The following is a 24,328-nucleotide window of genomic DNA, read 5'->3' as shown; positions in this document are numbered from 1 at the left end:
CTGCACACAATACCCCATAATGACAAAGTGAAAACAGGTTTTTAGACTTTTTGCAAATTAAACAGAAATACCTTTATTTACACCATTTGCTATGAGATTTGAAATTGAGTTCAGGTGCTTCCTGTTACCATTGATCATCCTTGACGTTTCTACAACTTTATTGGAGTCCACCTGTGATAAATTCAATTGATTGGAAAGACACACACCTGTCTTTATAAGGTCCCACAGTTGACCGTGCATGTCAGAGCAAAAACCAAGCCACGAGGTTGAAGGAATTGTCCGTAGAGCTCCGAGACAGCATTGTGTCGAGGCACAGATCTGGGAAATTGTACCAAAAAAATGTCTTAAATGGAACAAGTTTAGAACCACCAAGATTCTTCCTAGAGCTGGCAGCCAGCCAAACTGAGCAATTGGGGGAGAAGGGCCTTGGTCAGGTGGGGGGGCCTTGGTTAGGTGCTGTGGGAATGTTATTCAGCGGCAGGGACTGGAAGACTTGTCAGGATCGAGGGAAAGATGAATGGAGAAAAATAAAGAGAGATCCTTGATGAAAACCTTCTCCAGAGCGCTCAGGACCTCAGACTGGGGCGAAGGTTCACCTTCCAACACGACAACGCAGGAGTGGCTTCGGGACAAATCTCAATGTACTTGAGTGGCCCAGCCAGAGCCCGGACTTGTAACCAATCGAACATCTCTGGAGAGACCTGAAAATAACTGCAGCAACGCTCCCCATCCAACCTGACAGGGCTTGAGAGGTGCTGCAGAGAATGGGAGAAACTCCCCAATTACAGGTGTGCCAAGCTTGTAGCGTCATACCCAAGAAGACTCGACTGTAATTGCTGCCAAAGGTGCTTCAACAAAGTACTGAGTGAAGGGTCTGAATACTTATGTAAATGTGATGTTTTAAAAAAATGTGTAATACATTTGCAAAAATGTATTAAAAAATGTGTTTGGTCGTTATGGGGTATTGTGATGTCATTAAGGGGTATTGTGTGTAGATTTGAGGGGGGGGGGCAATTTAATCAATTTTAGAACAAGGCTGTAATGTAATAAAGTGAAGTGGTCTGAATACTTTCCGAATGCTCCTCAATCTACTTGCCTTTGAGGGGGAAATGTTTTGTCTTGTCTATATTTTTGGGGATATGTTTGGAAAGGGGGACATATTTTTCCCAGGTGGTATCTTTTAGGTCAGTTTGAAACTGTCAAGTGCTAATATTGAAATATCGCCGCTTGTTCAGCTGAGGGGTATACTACAAAACGGGATCATTGAGTTAGCCAGCAAACTTTCCTAAATGGTCTGTAATAACACTTTTTTTTAAACATTTTTTTTAGGAAAGATGCCTTGAAATGGACATGGTCTAATTCACTCAACAACCAAAAACACATTCAGTTTAGCATTCTGGTTGTTAATCAAAGTTCGTTGGCTAACTCATAAATCCAGCTTTATACTATACACATCTGGAATGTAAAATGAGGCTAGATCAAATGTCTAATGGGATAAGGCTACGTGTACAGTGTTATGAGTATTTGTGTTACAGGTTATACATTTGACCGTTTGAAAGGAGTTATGGCACATCCAAAACAACTGGGAACTCTGGAAAAAATACGAGGTCTAATCATGACATCAGTAATCTTCAGGTCGGAAAGCCTGAGCTCTTTCTAGAGGCCCAAGTTGGAATCCCCCACACACACACTTTGTCATTGTGCAAATGTTGCTTCTCACACGATGATATGGAGGGTCAAGGAAAAAGATGTCATACTGTTATCTGTAGCTACGTTAAGCTCTTAGAATTACCGTATGACATCATGTTGTAAAGCAAAACATCTGACATCATCACAGTCCTGTGTGGCTCAGTTGGTAGAGCATGGTGCGCTGAATATTGACTATAAATGTGATTTCTGTGGAATGGAGGAGACCATTTTGCATTAGTTTTTTTGTTTGTATTTATAGCAAAATTTTGTTACAAAAAAATAGGACCGGTTGTACTATTTAATGGTTTTGATTCCAGAATTTCTGAAATAAATCACTATTTGATAAAGATTAAGTATATTCAACTATTAATAATACTAGGTAAATTTCATATTCACAAATGCAAATGGTCTAATAAAAAAACCAAACTTTTTTCACTTTATAAATGAATGTAAACAATATGGCACTACTTTAACTAAAATGAAAAACAAAAAGGCAATTAAAACTTGTTGTATTATTAATGAATATATATGATTTGTTTGTTTAGGATTCCTAGCATTGTAAATAGTTTGTATGTATGCTTGTTTGCATGTGACTATTCCTCTTTTGTTTGTTGATATTTGTTAATAAAAAAATATATACAAAATGTGTATTGGCCAATGAGAGGCTTTGAAGGCACTGGTCGGTGATATTGACACTCCCCAGAAGAAGCAGTCTGTCCTCCGTAAAAAAAAAAGACATTTTACAGATTGAGTGTTTAATAGTCACAGGGTTGCAGGTGTGATTGCAGGGTACAGTGAAAATCTTAGGCTCTGAGTTCCATTTTTTTTAAAGCTATATAGAAGGCACTATATGCAGTATTTCAAAGGGACAAAATAGCATGTATTGAAGTATTTTTTTGTAACAGTGCTTTATAAAAAATATATTTTAAGGAAAACTTTTTACCTCACATATCATTTAAAAGTATGCATCACGTGTCTGTCATAGAATAAACGTGGCAAAAACAAAAACTTAGACAAATGCATTTATTGCTTCCAAAATATGATTTAAAGTGGTGATGGGGAGTGCCAAGATGGAGGCGCGGTGGCTTCAAAGCATCGCCCCGTCAGTCAAATAGTGTATATATAAATCATTGGTTGGGAGAGGCAAGAAACTATCATTAGTCTATTTTTTTCCGGTTGTTTACAACAATAGATCCTACAAATTATTTGTATAAACACTAGCGTCTTCATATTCTGTGGAGGAACTTTGATGGTGAATGATTTTAGTGATGTTCACAAACCCATAGCCACACCCCTCGCCTATAGTCATTTTTCACGAAAAACACCTGTCTGCGTAGGAGCAAAGGATTATTATATATATATTTTTTTGAAGCAATTTGGAAGAAATACCTGCATGATCATAGTCAATAAGGTGAACGGAAAAAGTTATAGGCCTATGTGATTTTTATTTATTGATATTTTTATTTATTCGACATTATTGTGGACAGCTTGAACAACGCACACGCCTTCAGCATCACCGGCCGGGCGAAATTGCTAGCTAGCTGAACACACGTCTAGCTAGCTAGCTTGATAAATAATGATGGACTGACAATAGTTTGTTTTTTTTGTGTTTTTTCTTCCCCCTTTTCTTTAAAAAAAACTAACTTGGAAGAGCCTTGAGGGCCGGTATATATATATATATTACGGTACAAACGTAGCATATCCCACAATAGCTACTGGTGCGTTACAGTGTCGTCGTTTGACCTGCTACTTTTTTTGCGACCAACTACTATAATCCAGTTAGTTACAGTTGCTAGCTAACGTCGTTAGCCGAGCAGCGAGTGAGTTTGTTTACACCGTACACGACACCTTCATTCTGGTAAGCAGGTGACTCGCTATAACTAACATAGTGAGCTAGCTACATACAAAAAAAAAGCAGTTTGTTTAAAAAAATGTTTATAAATTATGGCAAGCATAACACTTGGTGCGTATTACTAGCTAACTACAGTAATAGCTAGCTATTTTAAAATGTAGCCAATGAATGGATGCTTTTATTAGCTGGCGATGTGGTCACCAGCAACGGCCTGAACAACTAGCCTGTGGCTAAGCTAGTAACTAGTAAGCAAATGCATTTGTCAATAGCTAATGTACTAATCTATTTGATGAAATTACGACACAGTGTAACATTGAGGCTTTAGCTTATTATGGTCAGTAACAAATTGTAATGTATTGATTTTACAACCCATATTGTTGAATGCATGTACCAACAAACCGGTTGACAGGTTTGACTATTGGTTCAGTATTTAAATCTCCTAGACACATCCGTCTCTTACACCGGGTAAACATACCAACCACACCCATTCCTATATATGCGCATAAGTTACATGATGCCAACTTGTTTACAAATGGCTGTTGATTTAACACTTGTTGTATGTGAAGCTCAGGACAAAGATGTCGTGCGCTCTTCCTATGATTTAATTGTGGTGGTTTGCGAAATGTCTCGCAAGTGGGGATCGAAGCTACTCAGTTATGTGGAATCAGATTCACCTTTTTTTTGTTTTTGTTCTCTTACCTTTGCATTCATACCCATTCGACTGAAGAGGCAGGTTTCTAATGGATAAGATCTTTGCACCTGGCAAGGTGCATGGAAAATAATGACTTTACATTTGTCCTGAAAATGAGAACAGTGTATGCTGCACTACCTAGACGTTTTTATTTGGGAGCACCTGTGCCCCAAGGGAGAGAAACAAATCACCAATGTAATAATTGTTGTAATGATATCTTCGCTGTCCCGGCAGCCTCTGTAGAATGCAAATATGTGGTGGAACAGAATGAAAGGAAAAGGGAAGAGCCTGTTCACGAGATGAGCTTCAAAAGTAGCTAGGATTCATATAGCCTTAATGTAGGCTAGAAATAATGTGTAGACTGCAAATTGACTGCAGGAATCCCAAACGGATAGTATTTGACAAAAACACAATCATTTCCAACCTTGATTTTAAAATGTATTTAACTAGGCAAGTCAGTTAAGAACAAATTCTTATTTACAATGACTGCCTACCCTGGCCAAACCGTAACCCAGACGACGCTGGGCCAATTGTGCGCCGCCCTATGGGACTCCCAATCACACCCGGATGTGATTCGAACCAGGGTCTGTAGTGACGCCTCTTGGCACTGAGATGCTTCCCGAAAAATTATTAAGCATGGGGAAAAAAACTATTTTCCGTCCGAGTGTCAGGTAAAAGTAATCCCTATTGAACCCCTATCTTAGTATGTAGATTTGTTTTTCATCTCTAAAATTGTGGCAGCTTTTTTTCTTTAGGAGATACCGGGGACGTGCTTAAGATCATCAATAACTATAGATGCGACACTGAAAGCAACTTGGTTACACTTGACGTTTAGTCTCTACTCTATTATCCTGCATGACTCAGGCCTACGAGTGCTCTCTCGCTATCTCAACACTAGACCAGAGGCTATTTTACCTTTTATTCTGTCTCTCACTGAAAAGCCCTCACATCATATGCCTTCCAATATGCGAGCAGTTTCCACCAACAGACTCTGGGAACAGCGATGAGAGCTGCATTCACGCCTAACTATGTTAATTTATTTATGGGACGCAGAGGAGACCGTTTATTATGTCCACAAAAAAAAAAAAACATTTCCAAAATGGAGCGTTTTGGCAAAGTTGTATAGACGACATCCTACTGGTATAGAACGGTACTGACGCTCTTCTCTCATATTTAATTTCTTATGAACTTATCTGACCCCAATCTCAAATTTACAGCAGATATAAATGGGGGGGGGGGGCGGAATAGACTTCTTGGATCTTACAATCCACAAAAAATAAAGAAAACAAGTTGGAGTCTACCATCTTCCCGCAAGCTGCAGAGTAAGAATACACTTTTACAGTCAGTAACCACCTTAAGCAGAACATACCGGTGGGGTCAATTCCTAAGACTTTGAGGCAACTGTAATACAGACAGAGGTTAAGCGCAAAGGTAATGATTTGCGCACCAGTTTCCTGCAACCCGATACAGTAAGTGTTATGCCTTGATCAAAACAGAGAGCGTCATTCCGCAAAATATTCCGCAGTTCAACATTCACCTTCTGCTACCATTTCTGTCAAGCTGTCTACACATACAGTTTGATGCATATGTTAGATACATCCAACATATGCACCACACAGAACGCACTGCAACTGTTACAATTGCAAAATGAATGTATTTCTGGTGTGCCAAAATGCAATGATGCTGTCTGTGTGATCAAACAGGCCTATCCCCGTGCTAGAGAGAGACTGAACGCCTACTCAATGGCACTAATAGAAACCAGGACGAAACGGCAATGTACCAGTCGCGTCAAATCCATTGTTTTGAAACACTGGAACATCCTCAAGTCATCAACATCTACGAGAGTTCACGATATTGCCCCATCGCATTTGTTTTCATAACGCCTCGATCACACGACTTGGCCACTGTGTACAGTGCCTTCGGAAAGTATTCAGACCCCTTGACTTTTCCCCCCTGCTTTTATTTATATTTATATATATATATATATATATATATATACACACACACACAATACTCCATAATGACAAAGTGAAAACAGGTTGACATTTTTGCAAATTTATATAAAAATATAACTACCTTATTTACATAAGTATTCAGACCCTTTGCTACGAGACTTGAAATTGAGCTCAGGTGCATCTTGTTTCCATTGATCATCCTTGAGATGTTTCTACAACTTTATGAGTCCACCTGTGGTAAATTCAATTCATTGGACATGATTTGCAAAGGCACACACCTGTCTATATAAAGGTCCCACAGTTGACAGTGCATGTCAGAGCAAAAACCAAGCCATGAGGTCGAAGGAATTGTCCATAGAGCTCAGAGACAGGATTGTGTCAAGGCACAAATCTGGGGAAGGGCACCAAAAAAAATGTCTGCAACATTGAAGGTCCCCAAGAACAGTGGCCTCCATCATTCTTACATGGAAGAAGTTTGGAACCACCAAGGCTCTTAGAGCTGGCCGCTCAGCCAAATTGAGCAATCGGGGGAGAAGGGCCTTGGTCAGGGAGGTGGAACAAGAACCCGATGATCACTGACAAAGCTCCAGAGTTCCTCTGTGGAGATGGGAGAACCTTCCAGAAGGACAAACATCTCTGCAGCACTCCACCAATCAGGCCTTTATGGTAGAGTGGCCAGACAGAAGCCATTCCTCAGTAAAAAAAGGTGCATGACAGCCCACTTGGAGTTTGCCAAAAGGCACCTAAAAGACTCAGACCATGGGAAACAAGATTCTCTGGTCTGATGAAACCAAGATTGAACTCTTTGGCCTGAATGCCAAGCGTCACGTCTGGAGGAAACCTGGCAGTGAAGCGTGGTGGCAGCATCGTGTGTTTTTCAGTAGCAGGGACTGGGAGACATGTTAGGATCGAGGGAAAGATGAAGGGAGCAAAGTAAAGAGATCCTTGATGAAAACCTTCTCCAGAGCACTCAGGACCTCAGACTGGGGCGAAGGTTCACCTTCCAACAGGACAACGACCCTAAGCACACAGCCAAGACAACGCAGTAGTGGCTTCGCGGCAAGTCTCTGAATACAGGTGTGCCAAGCTTGTAGCGTCATACCCAAGAAGACGAGGCTGTAATCGCTACCAAAGGTGCTTCAACAAAGTACTGACTAAATCGTCTGAATACTTACGGAAATGTGATATTTCCATTTTTTTTTATTTATAATTTTCCAAAAATTCTAAACCAGTTTTTGCTTTGTCACTATGGGGTATTATGTGGAGATTGGGTGAGGGGGGCTATTTAATCAAATTTGGAATAAGGCAGTAACGTAACAAAATCAAGGTGTCTGAATACTTTCCAAATGCGCTATATATTTTGACAACACAACCAATACAAACTTTTGTTTTTTCCCACGCGAGAACAGGTAAAGAAAGCCAAAGCTTCATTAATTGTAGCACCACATATGGCATATACATGCTCAAATGCATCTGTTGGGCTGCTTATATTTGTCAAACTAAATTAGCATTGAAACTCCGTAAAAACATAAGGCTGATATTAATAATAATAAAAACATGGACAATGCTATTGCACCGCCACTGCAAATCACGTTGACCTCATTACCTGGTGATTTTATTAGTCTGGTGTCCAACGAAAATTGTATTTTTGCTCAGAAAATTTGGGGGCGAGCAAATAGATTCACCCGAAGGCAAAGTTTTGCCCACGCACCACCTATTGGGCAACCCTGCTGTATGTTGATATCATGGATTGTCAGTCCTTGCATTCCATAGCTCTATGAATTTGAGTGTTTACATTTCTCCAGCCCCATCCTTCAACCTTTGACCGAAACAGTGGCGGGGAGGTGCTTTATTGTTTCAAATGCCGATTGCAGTGTTTTTCATTGTGGTCCTATTCGTTGTGCACTTCAAAAAAAAGTTCAAATTAGTAACACATCTTGTAATTAAAAAAAAAAAAACTTAAAAAAGCATGTCACCAAAGAGCCCAGAACAGTCCTACATTGCTACTGGGGCTGCTAGATGGTAGACAGGACACATGTTTTGAGGTGACAGGGGTTTGTTTCGGAGAATGTCTGTGTGTAGAGGAAGATTTGGTTTCAGAATACTTTACAGAACATTTTAATTTGTGGAGTCATAAGGCCTGATAGTCTTCAAGGTAGTGTTTCACTTGTCTGTGTGAAATGTGAATTTGAGCATGAGCCTACCGTGCTTGCTTATATTTACAGATTTTCTAAATTAAAAATCACTGAGCTGATTGCCAGCAGCATACCACTCTGCATCCCACTGCTGGCTGGCCTCTGAAGCTAAGCAGGGTCAGTCCTGGTCAGTCCCAGCGGCATCTGGTCTCCCATCCAGGAAGTGTTGGAGGGTCAGTAGGAGGCACTCTTTCCTCTGGACATTGCCTTGTGCCGTCTTTCAGATGGGACATTAAAACAGGTGTCCTGACTCTGATCATTAAAGAATCCATGGCCCTTATACCGTCATGGTAAACTAATCATCGCCAGCTTCCAATTGGCTCATTTATCTCTCCCCTGTAACTATTCCCCAGGTCATTGCTGTAAATGAGAATGTGTTCTCAGTCAACTTATCTGGTAAAAGGGTAATAAATTAATAATTTGCAAGTCAACATGAAAACAAATCGAGGATGGCCAAACACTTCGAAACTTGTTGGCCATTGTTTTGGGTGTGTTGGCCCGTGGCCATTGTTTTGGGTGTGTTGGCCCCGTGGCCATTGTTTTGGGTGTGTTGGCCCCGTGGCCATTGTTTTGGGTGTGTTGGCCCGCGTGGCCATTGTTTTGGGTGTGTTGGCCCCGTGGCCATTGTTTTGGGTGTGTTGGCCCCGTGGCCATTGTTTTGGGTGTGTTGGCCCCGTGGCCATTGTTTTGGGTGTGTTGGCCCCGTGGCCATTGTTTTGGGTGTGTTGGCCCCGTGGCCATTGTTTTGGGTGTGTTGGCCCCGTGGCCATTGTTTTGGGTGTGTTGGCCCCGTGGCCATTGTTTTGGGTGTGTTGGCCCCGTGGCCATTGTTTTGGGTGTGTTGGCCCCGTGGCCATTGTTTTGGGTGTGTTGGCCCCGTGGCCATTGTTTTGGGTGTGTTGGCCCCGTGGCCATTGTTTTGGGTGTGTTGGCCCCGTGGCCATTGTTTTGGGTGTGTTGGCCCCGTGGCCATTGTTTTGGGTGTGTTGGCCGCGTGGCCATTGTTTTGGGTGTGTTGGCCCCGTGGCCATTGTTTTGGGTGTGTTGGCCGTGTGGCCATTGTTTTGGGTGTGTTGGCCGTGTGGCCATTGTTTTGGGTGTGTTGTGGGAAACAATTGTCCAGGGAGAGTCCTATTCCCAATATGGAAACTTAAATGGAACCCTATTCCTTATATACTGCACTACCTTTGACCAGAGCCCTATTCCCTATATAGTGCACTATTTTTGACCAGAGCCCTATGGCACACTATTCCCTATATAGTGCACTACTTTTGTCCATAGCCTTATAGACTATGAGGGCACTATGTAGGGAATAGGGTGCCATTTGGAATTCAAAGATGGATAGTGTTTCTAACAGGCCGTTTAGCCACTACACCATTTTCTAAAAACACAACAGCTAGCTAGCTACTTCCGGCAGTCATTGAAATAACAAAACAGAGGGGCATCTGGAATTTCCATCACACTGTTAACAATGCCCACAGAACTACCTGCGCAACCTTGAGGAATTATAAGAATGTCATTCAGTACTAGAAGTGTTTTACAGTGAAGCTTGGAGGCCACAGCTGCCATTTTTAAATCAAAATCACATTTTGGTCACATACACATGTTTAGCAGATGTTAATGCGAGTGTAGCGAAATGCTTGTGCTTCTAGTTCCGACCGTGCAGTAATATCTAACAAGTAATCTAACAGTTAAGCTTGGAGGCCACAGCTGCCATAAACATTTTTAGGCCATTTAGCCTAGCAGACCCTGTTATCCAGAGTGACTTATAGTTAAGATGAATGCACCAAAGATAGCTAGGTGAGACAACCACATCACAGTCATATTAAGTCAAATGTTCCTAAAAGTAGCCATCAGCAAAATAGGTGCTAGTAAGAGAAGGTGTTAGTTAAAGAAAGGCACTTTATTTATTTTTTTATAAAGAAAAATAAAAAATACTGGATAGATGGGCTCATTGGCCTACAATTTATTAAACACACAAATGCACAAAAACATTGTCCGCGTCCGAATAGGTACCAGTACTTGCCTTCTGATTTGCATTCAATTCACTAATTGTGTACGTGAAAATAAGAATTGTTTTATACTATGTGAAATATAAAAATAAATCTAGCAATGCTTTAAAATTCCAGGATGTCATTTATTTCGGCTTTTCATGTAGTACGAATTTGCTGCTACTGAGGAAGAGAAATATTTTCAGACCCACTCGTGTTTGACAAGAGCTAATAAATCAAATAAGGGGAGGGGCAAAAGTAACGAATGAATCAACGCAATTGGATAACACATTTAGTATACGTGAGCCTAGTATGTTTTATTTATAACTGCATACATTTACTAAACAGTATGTTCAAAAATAGTATGTAGTACGATTAGTACACAATATGTAGTTTTAGTAAGAGGAGGAAGGGAAGACTGATTTGGGCACGCCATTGTTTTTATTTATATATTTAACCTTTTATTTATTTGTTTTAACCAGGCAAGTCAGTTAAGAACAAATTCTGATTTACAATGACGGCCTACCCCGGCCAAACCCTAACCCGGACGACGCTGGGCCAATTGTGCACCGCCTTATGGGACTCCCAATCACGGCCGGTTGTGATACAGCCTGGAATTGAACCAGGGTCTGTAGTTACTCCTCTAGCACCGAGACGCAGTGCCTTTAGACCACTGCGCCACTCGGGAGTGGAGACACCACCCAATTTACATCACACAAACGTCGTTGGCATATAGGTTACATAGGCTAATGACAGGCTGTCAGTTGGTTGAGCTTACCCAGGATCAGTGTGTAGGGACAACTTTAATGGCTGATGTATGAAACTAATAAAGTGAGCTCCGATTTTCCAGCGGATAGCAAGGAAAGAATACTACTTCCTCTTCCTAAACTGGTCCTTGGGACCTCCCTCTGTACCCCTTGCGTTTCCACATACTTGCTAGATTCCAACTCCTGATTCAACTATTGCTATTCTATGGTACCTCAGATCCTGTCCTCCTGCTTGCCATTCCCGTCACTGCTGTATAGACCAATGTCTATTACGGACGTGGTAAGCAGATGACATCACTGTCTAGGCTGTTCTCTTCATTTGATTAGCTTTAAAAAGGCAGACCGATGTGGCATGCATTGCCAATTGCGGCACTCCCTTGCATATTTCGAGGGCCAGCTTTAAAAACTCAGGGAAATGCTGGAATTCCATCGATGATGTTAGAGCTAGTGATTTGACACCTTAGTTCCACTCGGTCCAGTTCAAGACATTGGTTTACCTCTCTAGTTTTACAGTTGGTCCAATGGCCTTTTATCCTTGTTTTGTAATAATGTTCAGGGTCATTTCATTTAGGCAAAATGTTTTGCAACAGAAAACAATCTGTTTCTTAAAATGTACAGATAGCCCAATACTTTACAGTTTCGGGAACGTTTTCTGCCGTTTCGTACCGAACATGAATATGTAACTTTTTTTGTCCGACTTGTCCAAATTCACATATAAAATGTGAGATATAGATCTGTCACTCATCGAAAGCAAGTCTAAGAAGCGGTAGATCTGATCTATTCACGTTATTTCTATGCTTCCCGTTTTTAAGTTTCGGTTTTGTGTCTTACATCCGGTTTTGTACGCCAGCATCAGAACAGCTGAAAATACAATATTTTTGGTTGTGGAAAAATATATTTCACAGCAGTTTAACTGGTACAATGATTATCTACACTACACTTGCCTTCGGAAAGTATTCAGACCCCTTGACTTTTTCCATATTGTTACGTTACAGCCTTATTCTAAAATGGATTAAATAGGTTTTTTTCCCCCATTAAATCTACACACCCCATAATGACAAAGCAAAAACAGGTTTGTAGAATTTTGGTTTTTACTCAGTACTTTGTTGAAGCAACTTTGGCAGTGATTACAGCTTTGAGTCTTCTTGGGTATGACGCACAGCTATTTTCAGGTCTCTCCAGAGATTGGGTTCAAGTCCGGGCTCTGGCTGGGCCACTCAAGGACATTTAGAGACTTGTCTTGGCTGTGTGCTTAGGGTCGTTGTCCTGTTGGAAGGTGAACCTTCGCCCCAGTCTGAGGTCCTGAGTGCTCTGGAGAAGGTTTTCATCAAGGATCTCTCTATACTTTGCTCCATTCATCTTTGCCTCGATCCTGACTAGTCTCCCAGTCCATGCCACTGAAAAACATCCCCAAAGCATGATGCTGCCACTACCATGATTCACCGTAGGGATGGTGCCAGGTTTCCTCCAGACATGACACTTGGCATTCAGGCCAACAAGTTCAACCTTAGTTTCATCAGACCAGAGAATCCAGGAAGAGTCTTGTGGAGTCTTGCAGCATTGAGCTCTAGGAAGAGTCTTGTGGTTCCAAACTTCTTCCATTTAAGAATGATGGAGGCCACTGTGTTCTTGGGGACCTTCAATGCTGCAAAACATATGAATTCCCACTGCTAGTCATATCAGTCCTAGTCTACCACCATACTTCACCATAGGGATGGTGCCAGGTTTCCTTCAGACGTGACGGTTGGCATTCAAGCCAAAGAGTTCAATCTTGGTTTCATCAGACCAGAGAATCTTGTTTCCCATGGTCTGAGAGTCTTTAGGTACCTAAACTCCAAGCGGGCTGTCATGTGCCTTTTACTGAAGAGTGGCTTTTGTCTGGCCAATCTACCATAAAGGCCTGATTGGTGGAGTGCTACAGTGATGGTTGTCCTTCTGGAAAGCTCACCCATCTCAACAGAGGAACTCTTGAGCTCTGTCAGAGTGACCATCGGGTTTTTGGTCACCTCCCTGACCAAGGCCCTTCTCCCCCGATTGCTCATTTCGGCCGGGCGGCCAGCTCTAGGAAGAGTCTTGGTGGTTCTAAACTTCTTCCATTTTTAAGAATGATGGAGGCTACTGTGTGTGGACCTTCAATGCTCCATAAATGTTTTGGTGCCCTTCTCCAGATCTGTGCCTTGACACAATCCTGTCTCGGAGCTCTACGGACAATTCCTTCGATCTCATGGCTTGGTTTTTGCTCTGACATGTGGGACCTTATATAGACAGGTGTGTCTTTCAAAATCATGTCCAATCAATTGAATTTACCACAGGTGCACTCCAAGTTGTAGAAACAGGATGCACTGGAGCTCAATTTTGACTCTCATAGCAAAGGGTCTGAATACTTATGCAAATAAGGTGTTTTTTTATTTTTAATACATTAGCAAACATTTCTAAAAACCTGTTTTCGCTTTGTCATTATGGGGTATTGTGTGTAGGTTACTGAGGATGTTTTATTTATTTAATCCATTTTAGAATAAGGCTGTAACGTAACAAATGTGGAAAATGTCAAGGGGTCTGAATACTTTCCAAAGGCACTGTACTTGCTTGTTTTGTCACAAACTGAAATTAGGCTAAATATTAGAATTTGAGCAACCAGGAAATGGCTTAACGATTTCTGCATAGTGCATCTTAAAAAGACATTTAAGGCCTCGGTTGAGGTGACTAAGCCCTTACCCATGTTAGGTTTTTGATCAACCCATATCAATATGCTTAAGTCTTTTTAGTAGATATTGTATTGACTAGGATTTATTAAAAGGACTTATGTTGATCTATTGGCCATTGGCCCCATCACCCGAAACATAGCCTAGGGCTAGATAATGTGATGGCTGACATTTCCACTGCCAGGTTATCAATCAGCCCATTGTCATACTTATCTTGTACTTTAGATTCTAATATAGGCCTTTTTGTCCTAACTGTGAACGACCAGCGATGCCTACGAACTCGCACCCATCACCCACATGGGTGATGTCATGGCATCTGTTATGCCAGTCCCCTCTTGTCTGTGAGGACCTAGGCTGGGCCACCCCTGTCATGGTCTGCTGCCGTCGACAGTGACCTGATACTGCTATACCATACTAGGCTGTACTATATTAGCCTTGCCTAAAATCGCTTGTACTGTATTATTAGAAGGTGCCGCTAACCCTCAAACATCAAAACACACCGAGAATCTCATTGCCGATAGGTACTTGTCACAGTTGGGAGGCAGTTTCCTTCTCTTGCAAGAACAAAAACGGTACCTGCTACGTGCCGACCCGGTAGCGATGAATCTACCGTTTTCTACTTGTAGAATCACAATGATCGTCAGTGGCCAACAACTTGACTGAGCCAATCAGAGAGCACAAACTCCCCACGTGGGAGTCAACAGGGGTGACAAGAAACAGAGGGCATTTTCTCTGTACATCCATGGTTAAATGTCATGAGACAGTCACACTTCATATGCAATGTAGGCTATGGGATCATAGCTACAGTGAGGGGGGAAAAAAGTATTTGATCCCCTGCTGATTTTGTACGTTTGCCCACTGACAAAGAAATGATCAGTCTATAATTTTAATGGTAGGTTTATTTGAACAGTGAGAGACAGAATAACAACAACAAAAATCCAGAAAAACGCTTGTCAAAAATGTTATGAATTAATTTGCATTTTAATGAGGGAAATAAGTATTTGACCCCTCTGCAAAATATGACTTAGTACTTGGTGGCAAAACCCTTGTTGGCAATAACAGAGGTCAGACGTTTCTTGTAGTTGGCCACCAGGTTTGCACGCATCTCAGGAGGGATTTTGTCCCACTCCTCTTTGCAGATCTTCTCCAAGTCATTAAGGTTTCGAGGCTGACGTTTGGCAACTCAAACCTTCAGCTCCCTCCACAGATTTTCTATGGGATTAAGGTCTGGAGACTGGCTAGGCCACTCCAGGACCTTAATGTGCTTCTTCTTGGCAGCATTCCTCCTCCTCCAAACACGGCGAGTTGCGTTGATGCCAAAGAGCTCCATTTTGGTCTCATCTGACCACAACACTTTCACCCAGTTGTCCTCTGAATCATTCAGATGTTCATTGGCAAACTTCAGACGGCATGTATATGTGCTTTCTTGAGCAGGGTGACCTTAAGGCACTACAGGATTTCAGTCCTCCACGGCGTAGTGTGTTACCAATTGTTTTCTTGGTGACTATGGTCCCAGCTGCCTTGAGATCATTGACAAGGTCCTCCTGTGTAGTTCTGGGCTGATTCCTCAACGTTCTCATGATCATTGCAACTCCACGAGGTGAGATCTTGCATGGAGCCCCAGGCCGAGGGAGACTGACAGTTCTTTTGTGTTTCTTCCATTTGCGAATAATCGCACCAACTGTTGTCACCTTCTCACCAAGCTGCTTGGCGATGGTCTTGTAGCCCATTCCAGCCTTGTGTAGATCTACAATCTTGTCCCTGACATCCTTGGAGAGCTCTTTGGTCTTGGCCATGGTGGAGAATTTGTAATCTGATTGATTGATTGCTTCTGTGGACAGGTGTCTTTTATACAAGTAACAAGCTGAGATTAGGAGCACTCCCTTTAAGAGTGTGCTCCTAATCTCAGCTCGTTACCTGTATAAAAGACACCTGGGAGCCAGAAATCTTTCTGATCGAGAGGGGGTCAAATACTTATTTCCCTCATTGAAATGCAAATCATTTTATAACACTTTTGACATGCGTTTTTCTGGATTTTGTTGTTATTCTGTCTCTCACTGTTCAAATAAACCTACCATTAAAATTATAGACTGATCATTTCTTTGTCAGTGGGCAAACGTACAAAATCAGCAGGGGATCAAATACTTTTTTCCCTTTTTTTTTTAGCAACGCACACAACACTAAATATGACGGCCTCCCCACTGATAATTATTGGGGCTCCCAAGTGGCACAGCGGTCTAAGGCACTGCATCTCAGTGCTAGAGGCGTCACTACAGACCCTGGTTTGATTCCAGGCTGTATCACAACCGGCCATGATTGGGAGTCCCATAGGGCGGCGCACAATTGGCTCAGCGTCATCCGGGTTAGGGTTTGGCCAGGGTAGGCAGTTTTTGTAAATAAGAATTTGTTCTTAATTAACTGACTTGCCTAGTTAAATAAAAGCTAAAATAAATAAAGACTTCCTTCAAGCTTGCTAACCACTGTAGCTAGTATTGACGTTATAAAAGAAAACTCGTCTGAACCTAAGACTAAAATATGTAGAAATACCAAACATATATTTTGAAATAATTTACCTATTTTTCTTCAATCACAGTTTTTTAAATAATTATTAGCAGAGTTATTTAGAAGGTTAGTTTTATTTTGTGGTCATAACATTCAAGAATATGGGCAAAATGTAATTATTGACAATGAAAAAAAGGTGGGGACTGTTCCCTTGTCATATAATTGGAACATTTTAATATCAATATAGAATTCCAAATATTTTTCCAGATTGCATTTTGGCAAAAATATATTGCGACGCGAATATTGGATCGCAACAGACAACCTGGTTCAGTTTGGGTCCCAAGGCAAAACCAGTTGAGAATCACTGGCCTAAGGGACTGTATATGTTCAAAAAAGGACAGTAAACACTGAAATAGCTAAGGATTTTTCTTGTTAAACACCCCCCCCCTAAAACTACACTTCTGACTGATGTGAAATTCAATGAGGAATGGCCAGCTGCTGAGACAAAAGGGGGTGTTGTTGTGTTCTCTCCCGCTCACTCTCTGGCTTTAGAAAAGAGTGATTGTGTCCTGATGTAGCACTTAAACAGTGTTTGCTTAAAACAAACCCAACAACTGCATATAAACAATACCAACCCTTTTAGCCTATCAATGGCTAGGAGAACTGGTTTGGCCTCGAGCACGTTGACAGGTTTTGGAGGCTGAGGACCTTGCAGCTGCTTGTTTTTTTGTTTTAAATAACGACTAGCTTCTTTTTACATCTTTTATGACAGATCCTCAAATGAAATAGGGCTTATCGTCCCTTTTTTAAAACATTTTGTTACAAGTAGGCCTAGACTTCACAAGACAATGCTTTTCCTTTTCCTACCTTGAACTGAGCCAAACCATCAACTTCTGATTTAGGATGCACGTCTGGTCATGTGAAAAGGTGTTAGAACACTGACTAAATGCTACGTCATTGTTAGAGTAGCATCTTAAAATGCTAGATGGACATGAATGAAACACTGGGTGAATTGAACTTTTATTTCAAAGTTCAGGTAATCTAAATTATCTATGCCAACATTGGCCTTCTTATTGTATGTCTGGGGATTTTTTTTTTTGTACGATGGAAAGTTTTAAAGCATGAGATTAGATCACTACACTGCTACTATAAACAGTGACATGTATTTATTTATTTCATTTTCTTCTTCACAGGGACTGTTGGATCACCCTTAAAGCTGAGACATTACCACCCTCTCCTGATTCCCTGACTTTCAAACCAACCTTTGCTTCGGTTCCATCTCTCCTCTCCCTCTCCCTCTCTTCTTTCCCTCCCTGTGAGTGAGTCTGTGTGTGAGCGGTCATGACAACCAACAAGCCCAAGGGGCAGAACTCTCTGGCCCTCCACAAGGTGATCATGGTGGGGAGTGGAGGAGTGGGCAAGTCAGCCCTCACCCTACAGTTCATGTATGACGAGGTGAGCCACTGACGTGTGTGAAGCCCTGTCATTGTTGATGACCTGTTACAACAACACTCTTCATGTTGTTTTCTTCCTTCCTTGAAGTAATTCACTGTTCTGACACGACATAACCAGTGAAATCAATGCAGTGGAAAGCTTGCATACACCTAGCCAATCAGATCAGTGATTACTTCAAGGAAAGAAGAATGCTTTTTAAGAATATTCAAAACAGGGCCAACATGTCTTGAAAATGGACACTCCTGGTCACTGATATCAATTGTGGAAACTCCCCACTAAGGCTCAATTTTCCACACTCAAAAGGACTTTTCTCTTCCTCAATTCCGTCAGGTGATGGTCTGCTTAGGCCAAAATTACGTTGTGGTTTAATCTTCAAAACATTTTGTTTATAATGTAACCTGGCCTTATAAAGAAACTCTTCCTCAATATGTCCATCTCTTTCTCCTACTTCTCTCCATCAGTTTGTGGAGGACTACGAGCCCACCAAGGCGGACAGCTACAGGAAGAAGGTGGTATTGGACGGAGAGGAGGTGCAGATCGACATCTTGGACACAGCGGGCCAGGAGGACTACGCCGCTATCCGAGACAACTACTTCCGCAGCGGTGAGGGCTTCCTCTGCGTCTTTTCCATCACAGAGGCCGAGTCGTTCGCCGCCACCGCTGACTTCAGGTAATAAGAGCGGGCTTTGAAGTGAAAAGGAGAGACCAGGTTTGGGGTCGGTCAATTCAGGAATTAATTCCATCCGCTCTCCAGAGATCTATAGGATGATATGACCTCCCTCTTTCCTCTCCAGAGAACAAATCCTGCGAGTGAAGGAGGATGAGAATGTTCCCTTCCTCCTGGTGGGTAATAAGTCAGACCTGGAGGAGCGGAGGCAGGTGAGCGGCGAGGAGGCCAAGGCCCGGGCCGAGCAGTGGGGCGTCAGCTACGTGGAGACCTCCGCCAAGACCCGTGCAAATGTTGACAAGGTGATGGGGCTTTTATTTAATTTTTTTACATTTATTTTACATACAGGGGTGGTTGTGAAATTGTTAGATTACTTGTTAGATATTACTGCATGGTTGGAACTAGAAGCACAAGCATTTCGCTACACTGGCATTAACATCTGCTAACCATGTGTATGTGACCAATCAAATTTGATTTGGTTTCCCAGACACTAAGCCGAGTCCAGGACTAAAAATCCCTTTCATTCCAGGACTTGGCCTAATGTGTGTTTATTCACATGGTGGTGCAGTCTTTCTTGAAAACAGGAAGGAATGTGATTGTAATAGTTGTTTTACATCGATTCAATTGAATTTGCATTATCCAGTTATTGAATATATATATATATTATAATTTTTTTGGTGTGTTTTAGGTACTGTAAAACCAGAAGCTTCCAGGTAGACTTCCCTCACATGTAGATGTTTTAAGAGGAAGTGTGTAAAACGTACTGGGCTGTCTTTGTCCAATGTCTTTTGCAAAAACAACAAAACAACGGATCGCCAAAATAAAGTGTGTGTAGTGAAGTTGTCTGTAAACAAAGACAATGTTGTGGCGATGATCTACATGGGTTGGTATTGTTTATATGCAGTTCTAGGGCTTACTGGCAAATTCAAGGCTATACAGAAGACGTGTGTTTGTGCGTGGGCGCCAGTGAGTGCGAATGCTGCATAAACATGGTTGGCGCTAAGCTAAAAAGGACAGGGCTACCTCACACACAGGTTGAAAAGATTTGGCATCGGTCCTCAAATCCTCAAAGTTCTACACCTGCACCATTTGAGAGCATATTGACTGGCTGCATCACCACCCGGTATGGCAATAGCACCACCCTCAATCACATAGCACTGCAGGGGGTGGTGTGGACAGCCCAGTTCATCACTGGGGCTGAGCTCCCTGCCATCCAGGACCTCTATATCAGGCGGTGTAAAAAGAAAGTCTGGAACATTTGACTCCAGCCACCCAAGCAAAAGACTTCTCTCTGTATCCACACAGCAAGCGGTACTGGAGCATCAAGTCTGACAGCAACAGGCTTCTGAACAGCTTCTATCCCTAAGCCATAAGGCTGTTAAATAGCTAACAAAATGGCTACACTGACTATCTGCATTGACCCTTCTATTTAATTGACTGATTATGCACTCCCAGACCTCTACACGTTCATACTGACTCAACACACACACACACACAGGTACACGCTGCTGCTACTCTGTTTATCATATACATATCTACCTCCATCACTCCAGTAACCCTGCACATTGTTAATATGGTACTGGAACTGACCCTGTATATAGTATGGTATTAAACTGACCCTGTATATAGTATGGTATTAACTGACCCTGTATATAGTATGGTATTAAACTGACCCTGTATATAGTATGGTATTAAACTGACCCTGTATATAGTATGGTATTAAACTGACCCTGTATATAGTATGGTATTAACTGACCCTGTATATAGTATGGTATTAAACTGACCCTGTATATAGTATGGTATTAACTGACCCTGTATATAGTATGGTATTAACTGACCCTGTATATAGTATGGTATTAACTGAACCCTGTATATAGTATGGTATTAACTGAACCCTGTATATAGTATGGTATTAACTGAACCCTGTATATAGTATGGTATTAACTGACACCCTGTATATAGTATGGTATTAACTGACACCCTGTATATAGTATGGTATTAACTGACACCCTGTATATAGTATGGTATTAACTGACACCCTGTATATAGTATGGTATTAACTGACCCTGTATATAGTATGGTATTAACTGACCCTGTATATAGTATGGTATTAACTGACCCTGTATATAGTATGGTATTAACTGACCCTGTATATAGTATGGTATTAACTGACCCTGTATATAGTACGGTATTAACTGACCCTGTATATAGTATGGTATTAACTGACCCTGTATATAGTATGGTATTAAACTGACCCTGTATATAGTATGGTATTAACTGACCCTGCATATAGTATGGTATTAACGGACACCCTGTATATAGTATGGTATTAAACTGACCCTGTATATAGTATGGTATTAACTGACACCCTGTATATAGTATGGTATTAACTGACACCCTGTATATAGTATGGTATTAACTGACACCCTGTATATAGTATGGTATTAAACTGACCCTGCATATAGTATGGTATTAAACTGACCCTGCATATAGTATGGTATTAACGGACACCCTGTATATAGTATGGTATTAAACTGACCCTGTATATAGTATGGTATTAACTGACCCTGTATATAGTATGGTATTAAACTGACCCTGCATATAGTATGGTATTAAACTGACCCTGCATATAGTATGGTATTAAACTGACCCTGCATATAGTATGGTATTAACTGACCCTGCATATAGTATGGTATTAACTGACCCTGTATATAGTATGGTATTAACTGACACCCTGTATATAGTATGGTATTAAACTGACCCTGTATATAGTATGGTATTAAACTGACCCTGCATATAGTATGGTATTAAACTGACCCTGCATATAGTATGGTATTAACGGACACCCTGCATATAGTATGGTATTAAACTGACCCTGCATATAGTATGGTATTAAACTGACCCTGCATATAGTATGGTATTAAACTGACCCTGTATATAGTATGGTATTAACTGACCCTGTATATAGTATGGTATTAACGGACACCCTGTATATAGTATGGTATTAACGGACACCCTGTATATAGTATGGTATTAAACTGACCCTGTATATAGTATGGTATTAACTGACACCCTGTATATAGTATGGTATTAAACTGACCCTGCATATAGTATGGTATTAAACTGACCCTGCATATAGTATGGTATTAACGGACACCCTGTATATAGTATGGTATTAAACTGACCCTGTATATAGTATGGTATTAACTGACCCTGTATATAGTATGGTATTAAACTGACCCTGTATATAGTATGGTATTAAACTGACCCTGCATATAGTATGGTATTAAACTGACCCTGCATATAGTATGGTATTAACTGACCCTGCATATAGTATGGTATTAACTGACCCTGTATATAGTATGGTATTAACTGACACCCTGTATATAGTATGGTATTAAACTGACCCTGTATATAGTATGGTATTAAACTGACCCTGCATATAGTATGGTATTAAACTGACCCTGCATATAGTATGGTATTAAACGGACACCCTGCATATAGTATGGTATTAAACTGACCCTGCATATAGTATGGTATTAAACTGACCCTGCATATAGTATGGTATTAAACTGACCCTGTATATAGTATGGTATTAACTGACCCTGTATATAGTATGGTATTAACTGACCCTGTATATAGTATGGTATTAAACTGACCCTGTATATAGTGTAATTACTTTAGTGTTCTTGTTTTACTTTAAAGTACTCCTGATAGATTACTGCATTGTTGGGAAATAGCTAGCAAGAGGCATTTCACTGTACTTGTGCACATGACAACAACAACAAAACATTTAACTTCTATTGAATTGCAGGCTTACTGACAAACACAAGATCCTCAATAGAACACTTACCTGCCCCTCTCCACCTAAATGTACATGCGGATAGTCAAGTGGCCGTTATCACCTGTATTTGTGGATTCATTGTTGGATCACTCAGCTAATAGTGGGGTGTGGTTGGACAACTCATGATCTTAGCAATGCATCCAACGACCGTGAGACAGACCTGTATAGGTCAATGATTTCATTTAAAGGATAGTTCACCTAAATTACAAAACTGACAGCAATCCACGCTTTGGTTTCGTTTTTGTAACGTTAACAGTACGGGGGGGGGGGGGAAGAGTGTATGGATTGCTGTCAAACCTTGTCCTTAGACTGCTTACAGGGTAGGAAACCATTGTTCTTTTGGCCATAACAATTGTTTGTGATATGTGGTGGGTGAGGTCATACAAATGAGTATAGAAGGGAGGCAAACTGCCAAAGAAATGTTAATGCTGTCTATAAACTTCTGCACAGACACACAGGATTTTACAGTATCATAACTAGGCCTGTTTTTGTATCTGTTCATGAAGCTATGCTCAGTATTTGACGACCACTAGGAGAAAAAAAAAATCAATGACCAAGAAAATTCTCTTCCTTGCAGGTATTTTTTGACCTGATGCGTGAGATCAGAGCCAGAAAAATGGAGGATGGCAAAGAGAAGAACGGAAAGAAGAAGAGGAAGAGCCTGGCCAAGAGAATCAGAGAGCGATGCTGTATTTTATAATGGGATGAGGCGTTCCGTCCATCGGCTTCCTTCCTTCCCGAGCCCTCTCCACCTTGCCCATTCCTCTGGGTCGTGTTCATTTGGTACCAAATGGAAGAAAATGGACTGAAACAGGGAGGGACTACCTGGACTTGTCTAATAACAATTGCTCATTTTAGCTTTCTGTTGCAAGAAGTTAAAATATCTGTTGCGTTCTGTAATGAACATTACCCAGGTTTCCCTCTCAGAAGCCATGGCCAAGGGAGAGAAAATCCTGTCTTTTTTTTTTTTATTTAATTATTTTTAAGGTGAGTTTGTTGTCCAATTATAGTAAACACTAAAATGGTAAGACAACAAACCAAAAAAGGAATTTGAGGCCACAAAAGACAGACTTTACATTTACTTTCAATTTCAATATTTTATCCCAAGAACAGTAACGACCCCTCTTAATTATCGTTCTGAGAGATGGTCAATTTAGGAAAACTTAAAACGAGTGGCTGGCTCTGACATCTGTGGTATGCCACTGGTGTAGTAGTCAAAACAATCAAACAAAAAGATGCTATCAGAAACGCTCACGCAGTGTAGTATCAGCGTGATAGTAAATCACTATAGTTCCTTTTGTAGCTCGGTAGAGCGTGGCGCTTATTATGCCTGTGTAGTGGATTCGATTCCCGGGACCACCCATACACACGCATGACCAAGTCACTTTGGATAACAGCGTCTGCTAAAAAAATGTCACATTTATTATATCTCACGGCTAATTTGAAATGCCGCTACATTCAATGTCACTCCAGGAAGCTCGACTTCACACAGACTTGAAACTAACGGTGTTTAATTGAAAGATATTGAATGGGATCCTATAGTCAAACTTAACTCTCTTGCACTGGAATGTCTCTCTGCCATCTGGTTAGTCAGCTGTGAAATGTGACACTTTGCATCGTGCTATACAGGCCAATTGAGTTCTCTAACGAACCATGGGTACTTGTTCAGAAGAAATACCTCGGCAACTCCGTAGTCAATCACACAGTGCCAGTGGTTGAGGGGCTTATCCTAAACAGGCCAGTGGCTGAGGGGCTTATCCAAAACAGGCCAGTGGCTGAGTGGCTTATCCTAAACAGGCCAGTGGTTGAGGGGCTTATCCAAAACAGGCCAGTGGCTGAGTGGCTTATCCTAAACAGGCCAGTGGCTGAGTGGCTTATCCCAACAGGCCAGTGGCTGAGGGGCTTATCCTAAACAGGCCAGTGGCTGAGTGGCTTATCCTAAACAGGCCAGGGGCTGAGGGGCTTATCCTAAACAGGCCAGTGGTTGAGGGGCTTATCCCAACAGGCCAGTGGCTGAG

General features: G+C 41.4%; 1 protein-coding gene across 2 annotated transcripts; it reads left to right on the top strand.

Moving 5' to 3' along the window:
• The first annotated feature begins 2,816 nt into the window (after nt 1–2,816).
• On the top strand, nt 2,817–23,361 carry LOC106597431 (ras-related protein Ral-A). Of its 2 annotated transcripts, none has more exons than XM_014188631.2 (5): nt 2,817–3,100; nt 17,538–17,799; nt 18,261–18,469; nt 18,594–18,768; nt 22,888–23,361. In XM_014188631.2, the coding sequence occupies exons 2-5, from the start codon at nt 17,686–17,688 to the stop codon at nt 23,008–23,010; spliced, it is 621 nt and encodes a 206-aa protein (XP_014044106.1). In that variant the 5' UTR covers nt 2,817–3,100; nt 17,538–17,685; the 3' UTR covers nt 23,011–23,361. The 2 variants fall into 2 exon arrangements, with proteins under 2 accessions (XP_014044106.1, XP_014044104.1); XM_014188629.2 differs by lacking the exon at nt 2,817–3,100 and adding an exon at nt 3,109–3,547.
• The last annotated feature ends 967 nt before the right edge of the window (nt 23,362–24,328 follow it).

This window comes from Salmo salar, chromosome ssa03 (genome assembly GCF_905237065.1).
Source record: "Salmo salar chromosome ssa03, Ssal_v3.1, whole genome shotgun sequence".
In the NCBI taxonomy this organism is placed as follows: domain Eukaryota; kingdom Metazoa; phylum Chordata; class Actinopteri; order Salmoniformes; family Salmonidae; genus Salmo; species Salmo salar.
The sequence above is the reverse complement of the archived record's forward strand: the minus strand, read 5'-3'. Positions and strand labels throughout refer to the sequence as shown.

Coding starts and splice junctions, on each gene's coding strand:
- LOC106597431 (XM_014188631.2), top strand. CDS start 17,686: ATGACAACCAACAAGCCCAAGGGGCAGAACTCTCTGGCCCTCCACAAG. Junction 18,470..18,593: donor GCCGCCACCGCTGACTTCAG/GTAATAAGAGCG, acceptor TTTCCTCTCCAG/AGAACAAATCCTGCGAGTGA. Junction 18,769..22,887: donor CCCGTGCAAATGTTGACAAG/GTGATGGGGCTT, acceptor TCTTCCTTGCAG/GTATTTTTTGACCTGATGCG.